Raw genomic sequence first — 16,444 nt, forward strand, 5'->3', positions numbered from 1 at the left:
ATAAATTACCTTGATATATCGGAATAAAAGCAACATGCAGTTCACGCTCCAAAATCGCCTCCCATTTATATACGCGATCGATCGATCACATGCTGCAAAGCTTGCAGGTGATGCATTTGAGTTGCGTTATAATTAGTCGGTTTAGTGAACAATATATTCATAGCACGCAAATGTGTAACCGCGCTCTTTTTATATGACACATACGTTCTATACCAGGAAGATATCTCTTCTGGTGTAGTGACGGGTAGATGTGTTTGCAAAGTCATTAAGCAATGGACGTTCGCTCGCTATGGCGGTTGTATTCGAGTGTTCTCGGTCTTGTTGTGCACTTGAGCACAGTAAATCCTGTTCAAGTATGGAACTCGGTGTTTGTCCCCTCTGTCCCGAACCCGCTGCAATGGGGACATCTCACACGACGGATTGGGGGCCACGTACAGCTCTGTCTGTTAGGGTTGGCACGCCGGGGCTAGAAGGTGACCAGCGCCTAGCCCCTACATACATGCGACCACATCTATTTAGTCAGTTGAGCAGGCATGCATGCTCATATCTCAGTTATGAAGCACAACACCCTGGCAATATATAGTGCAGTAGGAGAGTCTGAAAAGCAGCACTCACTCTCACATAAGTATACAGTCAACCTTAGCAGAACAACATACAACAGCTATTTTAGCATGCATAAGGCATATTAGAACCCTTCACAAGTCATAATATCTGATACCATAGAACCAATTCAAAGCTCATGTGCATTAAGTTAATGTTTCACCTTTTCAACCTATCTGTGTATATTCAGTACTTTCACAGAAAAACTGAGATTTGGTGCTTGCATGCAAATTACTGTGCCTGCAAACCATTCATTACTTTGTGAATGAACATTGTATGCCACTGTATGACTACAATGGGACATTATGATATGCAAAATACTGCAGAAGTCATGCAACATGCTCTGATTCTATGGCGACAAACAGGGTGAAGTATTCCTAATAAAGTATGCCAACAACAATGGTCATCACAAGAAATTGTGCACTTTATTTATATGAAATAGATTTTCAGAGACAGTCATACATCTATATGAATCCCAATTAGTACAAATGTGTGCAAGAGATTAGCTCACAAACATTTGAAACAGTTTTCATACAAAATAGCAATAGACACATTAACATGTATACCTGCTGTAATTGGTTTCACAAAAGGTAAACAATAATGAGCAATAAGCATAACCAAGTACCAGGTGCCTGAGGTAACACTACTCACTACTGCTACAGACACTTGAAGTCTCATATCTATCTGGCCTGCAGTATTGTATATATTGACATCCAATGTCATCCACCTAGTACATTTTTTCCAAGGTGGCAGTGTACAGTTTGGCCCAAGAAAAGGAAAATGTCACCCACTGAAATTGCCACCTTCCTGAATATAGCACAGTCCTGGCTTCATTTAGAAGGATGGGTAACAATGCACGCCCTATGCAAGAGACGTGGAATCTGTGGACAAGAGGACAAAGGACTGGACAAAGTACAGTCAGGTGTCAGAATTTGTCCAACTTGCTACTTTAACCACGAGAACGCCAGACGTTTTTGGCAAAGGCTTGCCATCGAAGGTTATGACTGAGGAAAGCCAATGAGGATCATTGTAAAAGACTTCTATGTTACTGAGTCAACTGCGATGACTTCAGGTAATATTCATGTGGTATGAGAGGGGAAATTCATTTCCATTACCACTCCATGGAACAATCTGCTTCGATAAAGACGTGACTGAGCAATGGCTCATTGACAATAGGAGCAGGAGCCTTCTCCGGTTCCTTACGGAAAATAATTTACACGAGTTTTTGCAATACGCCTTATGGCAAGCTTGCGTAACAATAAAAAAAAAAGTTGAACCCAGAGGAGCACGAAATACTTTTTGTTTTCAGATACAAAAGTTTCTCCCAACCTGGGTTAAAAAACTAACAAGACTAAGAACAGGTAGCATTACAAAGGCCTTGGTGAGGTGCCTATACTGATGCACACAAAATTTCTTTCATCTGTTATAATGTCAGCAATCATTATAATGCTATAATGTTAGCTCTTTTGAAGAACTTTGAATTAATTTGGGCTGTATATGTTGAGGTGCTTGGCACAGAGCCTATATATTAGGTGTGTTGAAAGGAAGAACTCAAGTCTTTCAACCAGGTTCGACTCCTACCCACAACGCCTGCGTCTAACAGCAGTGCACGGCACACTCGCTGCTAGCGTATGCCCCATGTCAGTCTGAACATTTGACTTCTTAGCTCTGCAGATATAAACCCGTGGGGCTGCTATGTATGCTGCGTCACTGCATCACTGTACCAACAAACAGATACATAACACAAATGTCTCACTGAAGGTCAGCACTGCTGCATCAATGACCACATATCTAAACACAACTTAATCCAAGAATGCAACAGTTTTTAAGACTGTATTAAATTTGTATAGTCCACTGAGAGCAATTTCAATAAAAAACTCCTGAGATAAACATTAACAGGTACACTTCCCAAAATTTGATGGAAATACATCAATTTTTTCCTCGGATAGAGTTCCTTTCAGTAAAACATAGAAGTGCCAAAAAGTACTCGAATGTACACAGGGAACAGGATGAGCACTTCTTTAAGTGGAGAGCATCATTTCCTCAAATACTTCACCCATCTAGTATGTCATAGCAAAAGACATTGCAAAACAGTTTACTTCAAGTTTTTCCTCAAACCTGAAAGAGCTGTCCACGTGTCTAGAACTCGCTAGTACTTTCCGAGCTGACGTTCTGAGGAAGTGTTCAAATTTCATAACGAGTGCTCTGCAGCTTCTCTAAATGAATATGATAGTTATATGCTGCTATATGGCACTGAGACACGAGCATTTTCAAAATGATGCAAAAGGACACTATTAAAATTATTCCATACCTCTCAAGGAGAACCTCTGAGTCACTTTAGGACGTGAAACTTCAAGAACAAACAAGCCTTTTACAGCAGATAATCAGATGTGAATGAAGTTTCTGTAAGCCTAGCTTCAATCAATCTTATAGTTGTTTGGTATGTCACAGATATATGACGCCTCTCCAATGTCAAGCAAAATGCATTGTGAAGCAACATCCTCAAGCGAGTAAAGGGACATGTTGCGACCTGGAGGTGGAAGTTTGCTGCTATGTATGTAAGTGATATTTCTGAATGGAGGCTCAGAAATAACCAATTTTTGGCACACCAGAGCAACTTTTTGGACATTCACAATGAATGTACAGATGTCATTTACTATGCAGTACTCTCCATCAACCATTTTCAAACAGTACGAACAAGTTTTCAGTGCCCGACTATACCGAGTGCTGTAAATATGAAAACCTTTAGCTTCGGCTCTACCATAACATGTAATGCTTGGCACCACTCCATACTCTCTTAAAAACATTCCTGCTACAGCTTCTTCTAAATGAGCAGGCCTCAGAGGGGCTCCCAATACACGAGGATTAGTTATTTCTCTGACATGAAAGTTGATAATTTGATTCCGTCTTTGAGCTAAAGATGAAGAAAGCTCAACCAGCCTGGTGGAAGTTTTAAGCCAAGATTTCATTACACAGCGCTCTGCTATTTGTAGCGGGACACCCTGTGCAGCTGTCACAAGTTTCAGAAGTTGACCATTTCCATTTTCAAATGGGAATGTAGATGTACCCCACAAAGGGCCCAACATCTCCACACTCTTTGCCAGATGTAAGAGCTGGTGCACATTAAATGTAGCACTGCTTTCTCCATACAGTGAACAAATTCTGTTTACAAAGCATGACAGAAGCTGGTCCGCTTCCTGAAGGTCAGCAACGCTTACAGAAGTCTGAAGAAGAAGAAAAATGCCTTGACAAAGCAGAGAAAAATGGGTGACATATCTTGAAGGAATCAAACCCGATAAACATGGTAGAGAATAGTACAAAAGCCAGAATAGCCATTCAGCGGCTTTCCAGTTCTTGCGTTCTGAGACTGGTCGTGGCAGGCGACAAAATGATATTGGTGGCCTTAATAACTTAATGCGGCTTTCCAGTTCACGGAAGTTCCGCCCAATGTGGAAAGCCTTCCCTACAGCACTGAGCCATAGCTCAGTTACCTGCTGCGTAACGCCCTCAAGCACACAATGCATAAGGTCTGGTGGCAAGCACCACACAAGATTGAAGCCTTGCAACTGATTGAGTGACGACGGCCCTTTAACCCCATGAACTGGCAAGTCTTGCTCGTAGGCAGCCCGCATATCCTGCAGCATACCGCTGTGTGTGCGCAGAGCTGCTGGCCTTTCTCCAGGAATGTACCGCAGGGTTCCTGAGATAAAAATGAAAAATACCAATATTCAGCACTAGAAGATGCTGAAACTACAGCAGACGCGATACATCAGAAGCGAGCTATAGCTTTTAGGAAAGTCTTTAGTTCACTTCTAACCAGAACCACATCTGGTTCGAGCTAGCCCAAGTCCTATTCTATATATTTCACGATACCAGTGCACAATTAAATTCAAGAGAAGCATTTCATCATCATCATCATCATCATCAGCCTGATTATACCCACTGCAGGGCGAAGGCCTCTCCCATATTTCTTCACTTAACCCGGTTCTGTGCCTGTGCTAGCTGCATCCACTTGACCCCTGCGAACTTCTTAATCTCATCCGCCCACCTAACTTTGTGCCGCCCCCTGCTACGCTTTCCTTCCCTTGGAATCCAGTTTGTTACTCTCAGCAACCATCGGTTATCCTCTCTTCGCACTACATGTACTGCCCATGTCCATTTCTTCTTCTTAATTTCCACTAGAATGTCGGTAACTTGAGTTATTTCTCTGACCCACTCTGCACGCTTTCTATCTCTTAATGTTACCCCTACCATTTTTCGCACCATAGCCCTCTGGGTTGTTCTCAACTTCAGTAGAACTCTCTCGGTTAGCCTCCACGTTTCAGCCCCATAGGTGAGTACAGGCAAGATGCAACTGTTGTATACTTTCCTCTTGAGCGATACCGGTAAGCTGCTAGTCGTAATCTGCGAGTGCGTGCCAAATGCGCTCCATCCCAATCTTATTCTTCTTATTTCCTTTTCATGGTCCGGATCTGCGGTTACTACCTGTCCTAAGTAGACATATTCGCCTACTACTTCCAGTATTTCGCTACCTAATGTAAACTGCTGTTCCTTCCCGAGGCTGTTGAACATCACCTTAAAGAGAAGCATTTAGAGCAGTTAAACAGTGATGTGTAGGCATACAGAGGGGCATTAGGAAGAGTAAAATTGGCTGCTGTCAGTCTGCAATACCATGCTTTATATGCTTGCAGCAGCTGAGATCTGTTCAAATAAAATGTGTAGATAGTGAATATGAGTGCAATTACTGCAACAACCAATTCAGGGATTACAAATAAACTTTTATATACCTGGGTGCATTTAAATATACTTATACTGCCCCCTATTCTTCATACACAGGATGAGCTTACTGCATCAACAGGCACTGCAAAACAATGACCATACTGCATTCCAAACATATTTAACACAAAAGGCTAAGGCAGTATATGCCTGTTTAAAACAGTGTTGAAAATTTTTAATAATTGCAATGTTTGCTTGCAACGGGACACCTATAGCAGCGACACAAAGCTGCATTTTCATGAAATATTGACAAATTGTCGAGAAAACAATATATGCTGCTCTCTCTGTACTTTGTAAGACTATGATAACTGCTCATTGTAGCATGATTAGAAATTTACCAAGTTTCTCACAAATAAATCTAATTTTCCATAGGATTATTTGAACCTTTTTTTGGGGGAAAAGCACATGCTGATTATTGAAATTTGTTTTTCATTCCAAAATTATAATATAGCTAACTTACGTTCGACAACAGTTCCTTCCTCGAGGCACCAGGAGCAACCGAAATAGCCATTAAACTGCTTCATGTTCAGCAACGCAGCTCTTGCTGGTGAGTCCACTGAGCAGCACGTCACAAACACCTTTGAAAGCACAGTTTCTTCGCCATGCCGCCACGCTATCGACCCGATGTTGTTGAAAGCATCCACAAATGTTTTCATGAATAAGTGCTGAGGCGGATGCTTCTTTGCGAACCACAGAGCTCCTATGATGACATTTTGAAAACGGACATTAAAAGGCAATTCATTAATAAGGAGTTGAATTGGCCACACACTCGATTTGCTACATCTGAATACTGGTGAGCCGTCGGTGTTTATAGTGACTGTAAGGTCACACCACTTGGCATTCATGCGATGTCTGATACTTCGGTATAGGCGGCCATCAATAATGTCAGAGTATGTACCGTGTACAGCAGCAGTAGCTTCCTTCAGCCTTGCGTGCAATGCTTGCGAGCAGCCTGAAATGACGTTGTGCAGTTGATCTCTCAAATTGAAAATCAGGAAAAAGCACCCTTTCGCCCTTAAAGATTGCACGGTTGGTGTAACTTGGCAGTTGTCGCACGTGAAGGTGTGTGACGTTTCCTTCCTGTCCTTGGAGCCGAAATATTTAAAGCAAATTTCACAGAAATAGTGGACTTGAAGAGAATTCATCTTGCCTTTCCATAACTTCCTGAAGAGATACTTCGTATCTGGCACAACATCGGCTCCACAAAGAGTGTTAATCAACTTGAGAAGACCCTAAACCTGCGACCACGAAAGGCCCGCATAAACGACGTACGAGACAATGAGCAAAATGGCCTGGGCTTTGTTGATGTTATTATTGGGCAGGGTTTCTCTGGAACAACGCGAGAAGTATTCATTAGCGTCATCGTCGTGCGATGCCGGATCGTCGCTGTTGTCATCGTCTCTTTCTTCATCGTGCACATCGAAAGGTGAGGCGCTGCCAGTAGCGCCGGGACTATCATCCTCACTGTACGCGTCTTCAGGTGCGTCAGGCGTTTCATTTTCCGAGCCGGGATGGTCGGAGCCATGGTCAGAGCTACCGCAGACACTGTTCACCAGCACGCAGTCGTCGGATTCGCTCTCTTGTGACGCTGGTTGAGAACCCTTGAGCTCTTGGTACCGTCGAGTTTGCCTAAGTACTTCACGAGATGCCCCAGGTTCCAGGTACTGGCGGTACCGCTTAGGTTGCGGCGAACTCATAGTCAAGTATCACTGAAATGCGTAAAGCACGCACGAAACACAAGCTTGTCAACAAACACTCCGGTAATGCACACGGCAAACTGAGGCCGGCCAGCTTAGATCTATGCAAGTTTTTCCGACAGGCAGTGTGTCGACAGTGGGGGCCTTCTCCTTTAAAAAAAGATTGTTCTTTATATGGAGGTATGCACCATTCTAATCTTGAGCCATAAATAACACCTAGATATTCTACCTGTGGAATCGGGTTAGAACGATGGGATGGCAAATTGTGCAAAGGAGCATCCGGAGGAAATACAAGCAGGCCGCATTTCCAGATTTCACGCCACTGTAGTAGTCACTGCCGCGTACGGAAAAGACTGCTGTGGAGCAGTCGGTCTTGGAGACCATGATGGGGACGGCGCGTTGGAGGCGTTTCCCCCGACATGCGCGAAAAAAGTGGCGGCACTACAGTCGCTCACTTCTGAACTCTATTCTTTCCGTAATTATTTCAAAAGAAATAAAAACAAAAACAAAATAGTTTTGTAAGATTGCACAATTAGTAGACAGATGTTTATTTGAGCGACAAAGCATGTCTGTTTGTGCAAGGAAAGTTGAAAGGCAAAAAAATTATTTTCGATTCGACCGCAGTGCCGCGGCTACTGACGACACCGCCACACCACGGCCGCTGTTGGCGGCCGCTGCGTAGACGCGTAAGTGGCACTATAGTTTTTAGTTTACTGTCCCAGCGGCGACCTGGCCCTTTTGCTGCTTTGCGTCTGCCCTCTGCCCACGCTTCTGCCACTGTTTCGCCTGAGTTGTGTTCAGGCTCTTTGGTCTCTGTGTGTCTGGCTTCTGCCCACGCTTCTACCACTGCTCCACGGTAGTTGTGTTCGCCAACCAGTATGTACGTGCTTGTACGGTACGTCGGGGAAGAAAAGACTTACATAGTTGCACACATGGACGTGCGGAATTTTTTCCCGCACGACATCGATGACTATGAAAGAGGAAAAGTGTACGACGTTTTTTGGGAGGGTGATTCGAGTACCTGCGGAGGATTCTATGAAGCGAAGATAATCCACATGACTGGTAAGTGCAGCCTTTCACAGCGCTTTCTAGCTGTTTTCCTGCGCCCGTAAATTCATGATGTGCTGCGAACCGCAGATACGGAACAAGAAATGCGGTAATGGAGGGGACGCCGCAAGGAGGCAAGGAAAGGCGCCAGGAAGAGCGACATGTCGCCGAGGAAAAAGGTGCCAGTAGCCATCGTGTGTAATTGCGCAACGCAAAAAAAAAAAAGTGATGGGCACTGCTTTCATATGTGTGATTGAATTGTACGGCTTCAGCTTACCGCGCCAGTTATCGGTGTTTAGGAAGATTTTTTTACGAGCGGCTTTAAAGCTGCCGTCCGCTACTAATAATGGGATTGTTCATTTCTGTAGCGATTATCCTACGACGGATACAAATACTAGCGCTTTTAGTATTGCTGCTTGCCACTTGAAACACAGGTTCAGACAAGGATGAATTGCTTTTAGTAAGGCTTTGCTTTGGGATAATTAGTGCGTCATGAATGTGGCGCACTGCCCGGTTGCTCGAAGGACACGCAGAGAGATGTAGCAATTTTCCAACGGGCTGTTTTATGATAAATTGCATGAGTCTTTGATGTGTCAAATTAGGTGCATCAAGGAACGGGAATTTGAATGTTGTCCTTTCAGAAGGAAGTCATTCAGTGAAGCATTTTTGTTTATACTTGCTTTATGCAATTTGAAGTTTGCATTTCAACAACTACACAGAACCTCAGAAAGAGTTTGTGCACTGGGCGTTTGTTCCAGCCAGTAGACTGTCCCTTCAACAGTCCACGAGACTACAATTTCTGTTGTATTGAGCTTGCTAAGCCGACCTTTCTCTGAGTGCAGTGGCATTTTGAGTGTAAACGATTCCTTTTAGCTTGTCCTAGTTACAGTTCTGCAAGTGGTATCTCACTATAACTGGTTCGTTGTTGCCTGCTAAAACACTGAATAAATTGCCTAGTGAAATTAGGGCCACCTAGGTTATCTAGCATTGGTTATTGTGTTACTTGGTTTGCAGTTCTGATTATCTTCTTGCAGGCAAGACTAGAAGAGAAGGCCAGAGGAGCGGCGAAAAAAATGGCCGAGAAGGAACTGCTCAGCACACTAGGCGCCGGGCCACGGGAAGAGCACTCAGCTGCAGAGTCGAAGGTGGCTCAGTTAGAATTACGTGTAGACAGCCTAAAGGCTGAGGTGGAGGCGTCAAAGGTTCTTATCAGGGACCAAAAAGGGCAGATAACAAAGCTGAGGAGCCTGAACGAGAACCTCCAAAAGGCACTGTGTGCGAAGGTTCTCGGAAGTGGTATGTAAACAACCATAGTTTCCAGCTTCTTACATTCATAAGCTTTCATCAAACCTATTCTACAAGACTGATTATTACAAAGTTGAGTAAGATTTGCTGCTAGCCTCGTTGGTGTATTTTCGGTGTAAAGTTAGAGTTACATAGAAGGGACGCCACAAGGAAGTGCAGGACATGATGTTACTAGCAGCTAATATCTGGGCAAAAGTGGCAGAACATTCCATTTCTTCCATTTTGTTCTGTAGAAGCCATCTAAAACAATTTCTACTCATTTCTTATGGAGCTAATTTCTATGCAAAACTAACGCTACATTGACTTGTCGAAAGTCCTTTTTGTCATGGAGTACATGTACATGTTTAATTCTCGGGTTATATATTTATGGTCTCCTTTGACCATTTGCTCAGGCGTTACCTTGAAGTGACAGTCATGCCGCAATGCTATTCTTATTAATCCATGCCCTTCTAAACATTCATTTAACCATAGCCCATATTTGTGAGGCAGTGTGCTAGTTCTTGTCTCTTTATTATTTAGGTCCCTCACAGACGAACCAGAGCGACCTGTATGCGCCCAGTGCTGCAGTGGCTGATGAGTTAAGCTGGGAAGCAGACAATGATGCTGAAACTGCCTACTCAGGAAGTAAGCGCACTTGCTTGTTATTAGACGACCATTAACATTCAGTTCCTTCTGTAGTTCATATGTAGAGATTGCAAGTCACGCTACCTTGGAATTTACTTCAGATTTTTGGCTAAACTTTCCAGTTATGTTCATAGTTTTGGCACTGTGCTTGCGTAACTGTAGGCGATAATTTCTCTGTGCATTTATGTGTCACTTATTACTGGTCTTGTGCTGTCATACCTTCCACTGGCAACAACTTCTTGATCTCTTTTTCCTAGGCCCGAGTCATTCCCAAGCCACTGCAACTCCGGCACCCCATCCTTTTCACTCTGCATCAGTGCCGTTGCCTCTGCCGGTTATGAATGCAGTGCCCTCTGTAGCAGTGCCACCACCTTCACCCGTTCGCAACGCACTGCCCTCAGCATCAGAGCCGCCACCCCTGCCCGTCAGCAGCGCAGTGCCCTTGGCATCAGTGCGAACTTCAAAAGGTAATCATTTTGGCTGCTCTCAGGTACAGCTAGCTTGAGTGCTTGTCATTGTTGGCACAGTGTAGCACGAATGCCTTATTTGGAAGCATGTGCCTGGCAGTATGAATATGCGTCAACTCATTGCGTTCCATTGTTTGACCTGCTTTGATCCTTAATGGTTCTTTGCATGTTGCCCTCATATTGATGTGGAGCAGAAATTTTGAGCTTTACACTATGTATGAATTGAGTCTTGTGAGAAAATGTTTTCTCATAAGGAATAAGACCCTGTTTCTTTGTCCTTGTTACATTATTTTTTTACATTCAAGAGGCATTTGAGTGGCCTGCTGTGACCTGGCACTGGTAGTGCTCGTTAGTGTAAGGTGTTTTTGCATTTATTCTGCTAAACCAATTAGAAAGGTAAGTTAGTGTCTTGTCAGGGCCAGATTACCTGATCGGCCGCCGCCATACGCACCTGTCAGCTTCCAATTTACCGTATATAGTCGTGTAAGGAGTCCACCTATAAAAAAAAAAAAAAATTCCATGACGACAGTTTGGAGTAGGTTTCGTTATGTGGGAGAAACTTTTTTTTTTTTTGCAAGCATTGTCCTCTCTCCCACCCATCAGTCGACACCTTCATTTTTCGCTTCAAAAGTGTTTGCTGCTTCACACGTTCGAATGATTTTGTGCTAGTGAACAGCGCCCACCGGGCCCAATCAAGGCATGTACTGAAAACCCAGCACGCTTGTGCACGCACCGAGACGAGCCTATCGAGTAGTTGCTAGCTTATCAGTGAAGGGCCCTGACACCCTGCCAAGCCCTACCCCCCCCCCCCCCCCCCCCCCTTTTCGCAAAACTTACTTCAGGAGATACATATGCACTGGGATAGTATAGCTGCAGTACCTTGGCATGCTGCCAAGAAATGCACTGTGGGCTGCGACGAGAAGCAAAGAGACGCACTGAACCTGTTTATTTTTTTATAATTGTGAGCGGCAGAAGTGGGGAGTGGGTTCATTACCCAAATAAATAGGTATATGGTCCTCCACATCATTTCATTTCATTTATTATACTATCAACCTATGCAGGCTATTACAGGAGTGGAGAATAAATAAAATGCATAAGGAAGAGTACATTTCAACAACTGCAAAAGTTCGACAAAAAAATGCAAGCAAATACAGTGGAAGTGAAGCAGAAAATCAAACAAAACAGAAAAAAAAGGAAACAGATTATGCAGAGGGACAACTTTTATATAGGTACATTATGTGCCTTAGGAAGTGCACCATGGTGTGGTCATTGGCGCTGCAGCAACCATTGTAGAAGGCAGGATCGCGAGAAACAGTTCATCGTATGCTGATGCACTTAAGTTCACCGGATGCGGGCAAGTGGCGCAGGCTTACCGGGAAGCATGCTGCAGCAGGAGCGAACGCATTCCATTTGCAGATTTGGAGGAAGTGATCTTTGAAACAGTGATGCACTTCGTTTGTCACTCAGCGGAGCGCTTGCAATCTGCCACTGAAATTCAAGATAAGTGAAAATGGGTATTTTTTTTTTAATATCAGTGGCTGGTTATTTCTAATTTGCGACATAGAGCGCTACACTATTCAGCATCCCAGCACTGCTTGTAACTTGTTGTTCGTAGTTTTGGCACTGTGCTTGCGTAACTGTAGGCGATAATTTCACTGTGCATTTATGTGTCACTTATTACTGGTCTAGTCCTGTCATACCTTCCACTGGCAACAACTTTTCGATCTCTTTTTCCTAGGCCCGAGTCATTCCCAAGCCACTGCAACTCCGGCACCCCATTCTTTTCACTCTGTATCAGTGCCGTTGCCTCTGCCGGTTATGAATGCAGTGTCCTCAGTGTCAGTGGCGCCACCTCTGCCCATCAGCAGCGCAGTGCCCTTGGCGTCAGTGCGAATTTTAAAAGGTAATAATTTTGGCTGCTCTGAGGTACAGCTAGCTTGAGTGCCTGTCATTGTTGGCACAGTGTAGCACGAATGCCTTATTTGGAAGCATGTGCCTGGCAGTATGAATATGCGTCAACTCATTGCGTTCCATTGTTTGACCTGCTTTGATCCTTAATGGTTCTTTGCATGTTGCCCTCATATTGATGTGGAGCAGAAATTTTGAGCTTTACACTATGTATGAATTGAGTCTTGTGAGAAAATGTTTTCTCATAAGGAATAAGACCCTGTTTCTTTGTCCTTGTTACATTATTTTTTTACATTCAAGAGGCATTTGACTGGCCTGCTGTGACCTGGCACTGGTAGTGCTCGTTAGTGTAAGGTGTTTTTGCATTTATTCTGCTAAACCAATTAGAAAGGTAAGGGAGTGCCTTGTCAATGCCAGATTATCTAATCGGCCGCTGCCATACGCACTTGTCAGCTTCCAATTTACCGTAAATACTCGCGTAAGGAGCCCACCTTTTAAAAAAAAAATTCCATGATGACAGTTTGAGGGTAGGGTTTGTTATGAGGAAGAAATTATTTTTTTTTGCAAGCATCGTCCTCTCTCCCACCCATCAGTCAGTCACCCAGGTGTCATGATCGCGGTCAGCCGCGATCAGGACATCTTCATTTTTCGCTTCAAAGGTGTTTGCTGCTTCACGTGTTCAAATGATTTTGTGGCAATGAACAGCGCCCCCCGGGCCCAATCAAGGCATGTACTGAAAACCAGCACGAGCCTATCGAGTAGTTGCTAGCTTATCAGTAAAGGGCCCTGGCACTGTGCCAAGTCCCCCCCCCCCTTCCAGCAAGAGCTTACTTCAGAAGATACATATGCAATGGGATAGTATTGCTGCATAGTATCTTGGCATGCTGCCAAGAAATGCACTGTGATCTGCGAAGCGAAGAGACGCATTGAGCCTGTTTTTTTTTTTTTAATTGTGAGCAGCAGAAGTGGGGAGTGGGTTCAATACCCAAGTAAATAGGTTGGGTTCAATACCCAAGTAAATAGGTGTATGGTCCTCCACTTCGCCTTAGGAAGTGCACCATGACGTGGTCATTGGTGCTGCCGCTGCACTCTTCCACACAGAGAAACTATTTTTTGTCATGGCTGTGAGGCAAAGCCGCAAAATTAAGAAAAGGCAACAATCTGCTTGTCGGTATCAGAGGACTAGCAACACAGAATGGGCGCACTGTAGGGTGACGTGTGTTAAGCCGGCTGGGGAACAGGTGCTTATTCCCCAGTGTCGCTGCGCTTCAGCGGTAGCTGCAGAATCACTCGCGGCACCAGTGCGCACTTTCATAGTTTGCTCATTTGTAAGCAGGTTGAGATGCTTGGTTAAAGAAGTGTTTAGTATGCCGGAAGCTGCAATCACTGATTGATAAACAGCACATATCTTCTTGCATGAGGCTTCGCCACTTAGCTGTAGAAAAAACGATGGTACACGTCGCAATGCTCTTTTTCGCGCACATGGAGCTGTTCTGAGCAGAACTGCTTTACGCTTCTGCACTGCCATTGTCCATGACACAGTGATACGAAGTACAAATTGCACAGAGCACGATAACGCAGTATGGGGGGGTGGGGAGGAGAGGCTTGAAAGGTTGCTATGATCACATGCTGGTCAAAGATAATGCTAGTTTCTTTCATTCCCCTAGATGGTGCATCATGCAGCAAACACAGGCAATTCAAACAATTCTGCTGTGGGCGGCTTAAGCGATATGAATATTGCCTTTGTTATTTGCTTTTTATTTGTGTACACATTTCAAGCCACGCGAATGTAAAAAAACTGCTTTGCTATAATTGACTCAGCACCAGATCTCTAATTTTTGTTTCTTTTTAAATTGCCCAGCCAAACTTCACTTTCACTTCATTTTATCCGATTAACTGTATCAATATGTTTGACTGTATAAAAAAATTCGCGCCCATTGGTTTAACTGTGTGTTACCATAAGTAGGAAGCTTAGAAAATCGGGTAATGCGCGACATCCGGACGAATTATGCTTTGAGTGGTCATGAAGATAGCGTCTGCTGCTTTGGTTGAAATGCAGCAGTTGTGGGATGGTTGGACAATGATCAGTCTTCCAGCCTTGCAAGCACTGTAAAACGGTATGGCTTCCCGACTACAGTGTTTTCATTCACTCTGTTAGTTCAAACTTCGGGTAATTTTACCTGTACTATTTTCACCGTGTATATTGAATTATTGAACATTTATTGTGATATAGACTGCAGTTTTCACTGCCCATATATAGCTTGCTTGTTATTTGTCATGCTGCTTGTCATTCCCCATTATTTGCAATCTAGGTTACTGTTCTGAGTTGTCTCAACAAAAGCAGCCACTCCAGTTTCCTTCAGTATAGGGCTACTTTGACAGGATACAGTGCTTTTTCTTTGCATGAAGCTAACTTCTTTTTGTGTGTGTGCTTTGTGCAGCTCCTCGCAAGGCAGCCGAAGAGCTAGACTTGACGGCAGGAACTGCAAATGAGACTGGGGAGGTGAGCAGTACTGTACAACATTCTCACTAAAGATGCAATATGCTGTAAAGATGCTGCTACAGTTTACATATCTTGTTAAGAAACTTCTGCAGTCTGTAGAGTAATATAATGTAACTAATGACATGGACTTTTTGATCTTTTTTGGTTTCTGTTTCATGGTAACTTTTTACTGGGTCAGCTGAATACTGATAGCACCTTATCATCAAAAGTGTTTAAGCACAGCTTCATGCTTTAAAGTGAATTGTGGTACTCTGGAAAAAGATTTAGAATATCAGGTGTGCCTTTTGTGCCACAGTTGATTGCACTTGTCAAGTTCCTTGACCTAACCAGGTGCCCAGCGCTTTCAATAGACTGCATTTGTATCACCAGCATCTATCTAGAGTGCAAGGATGATGCTATCAGTAGGTTATTTCTAATGTAGTGAGGATTGTATTGGGCAGGTGACACCAGATGATGACTTACAATCGTGGAGGGGTTACATGAGGAGTTACAATCGTGCTTAACTCATTTGTTTTTTCTAGGTACACATTGGTCATGGCCAATACATTGATGCTGGGTCGTGGGAGAGGCTTTTGACCCTAAACAACGACTCTTCGTTCTGCAAACAACTAGCCGTTCGTTTGTGGGGAAATGAAGTTCTGGCTCAGAGAAGTGTGACGGGAACACTTTCAAACAATTCAGTTTCCAAAGGTGCAACGAAAGCATTCCCGCCCCTTTCCCCTGCAAAAGTCGCTTCAATGACAGGTGAGTGAAAAACACTTTGTTCTTGCTTGGTTAAATTTTCTAAAACCTGCAGTGTTTCCCACTTGTAGACACCCTTTTCATCTAACATCTTCATGTTATACAGAAAACCTTGTTAACTCGAATGTCACTGAGACTGCAGAAAATGTTTAAATTATCTAGGCTTTCGACCTACAGTGGAACCGGGATATATCGAACTCGAAGGAGATAGCGAAATAATTCGATATATGAAAATTGGCTTGAGACGCCACTTGCGATCATGAAACATAGCATACTGCTTTTGTCGCATAATCAACCCCTCACTTATTCAACCCGCTCGCATAATAAACCCACCCCCCACTTTTGCTGTCCGCGTCCCTCCATTTTGACCTTCGAATCCACAGCTCGTTTATTGGCAGCGTGCCAAGATGCTACGCAGCGATAACGTGGCATTTATCTTTTCACTATACTTTTGATAGATCCTGCTGTGGCGGGGAGCTTACTTGTCAGTGCCTGTGATTGCTTTATTGCATAAGCCTGGTTCGATTTATGACGCCGCGCTTGGGGCGCGCGTAGTCCACTGCCACAATATCATTGGGAAATGTGATAGCTGCAAATGCCGTTTGAAGCGAACAATGCTAAAAGTCAGTGTCATGATCGCAGCTGACTGCATGCTTTCGTTGATTCATAGCTGTAAAAAAGGATGACTCACAAAAAAAAGACCTGCCGCTGCAACGCACATTCGCACAAGTAAGGACGACGTTCCGAAAAGAAAAAAAAGTTGCTGCTTCCTAACA

The 16,444-nt window shown here is 43.8% G+C and overlaps 1 protein-coding gene and 2 long non-coding RNA genes across 3 annotated transcripts; 2 read left to right on the forward strand and 1 right to left on the reverse strand.

Annotated features, from left to right (window-relative positions):
• Positions 1-287: 287 nt before the first annotated feature.
• LOC146183689 (uncharacterized) lies at positions 288-6,194 on the reverse strand. The gene is made up of 3 exons (XM_084608401.1): positions 5,837-6,194; positions 3,483-4,300; positions 288-443 (listed from the first exon to the last, which is right to left on the reverse strand). Exons 1-3 carry the CDS (start codon positions 6,030-6,032, stop codon positions 288-290), a joined length of 1,170 nt encoding a protein of 389 aa, XP_084464527.1. The 5' UTR covers positions 6,033-6,194.
• A 1,680-nt stretch (positions 6,195-7,874) lies between these two features.
• LOC146183690 (uncharacterized) lies at positions 7,875-9,309 on the forward strand. The gene is made up of 3 exons (XR_014708501.1): positions 7,875-8,135; positions 8,211-8,299; positions 9,155-9,309. It is a non-coding gene; the product is annotated as an uncharacterized LOC146183690 (long non-coding RNA).
• A 1,153-nt stretch (positions 9,310-10,462) lies between these two features.
• On the forward strand, positions 10,463-15,646 carry LOC146183691 (uncharacterized). The gene is made up of 3 exons (XR_014708502.1): positions 10,463-10,516; positions 14,866-14,927; positions 15,449-15,646. It is a non-coding gene; the product is annotated as an uncharacterized LOC146183691 (long non-coding RNA).
• Positions 15,647-16,444: the final 798 nt, after the last annotated feature.

Source organism: Amblyomma maculatum, chromosome 7 (assembly GCF_055883805.1).
Source record: "Amblyomma maculatum isolate TAMU_Amacu chromosome 7, ASM5588380v1, whole genome shotgun sequence".
Classification (NCBI taxonomy): domain Eukaryota; kingdom Metazoa; phylum Arthropoda; class Arachnida; order Ixodida; family Ixodidae; genus Amblyomma; species Amblyomma maculatum.

Coding starts and splice junctions, on each gene's coding strand:
- LOC146183689 (XM_084608401.1), bottom strand. CDS start 6,032: ATGAAAACATTTGTGGATGCTTTCAACAACATCGGGTCGATAGCGTGG. Junction 4,301..5,836: donor GGAAGGAACTGTTGTCGAAC/GTAAGTTAGCTA, acceptor TTTTTATCTCAG/GAACCCTGCGGTACATTCCT. Junction 444..3,482: donor ATCAAATTATCAACTTTCAT/GTCAGAGAAATA, acceptor CAACCCTAACAG/ACAGAGCTGTACGTGGCCCC.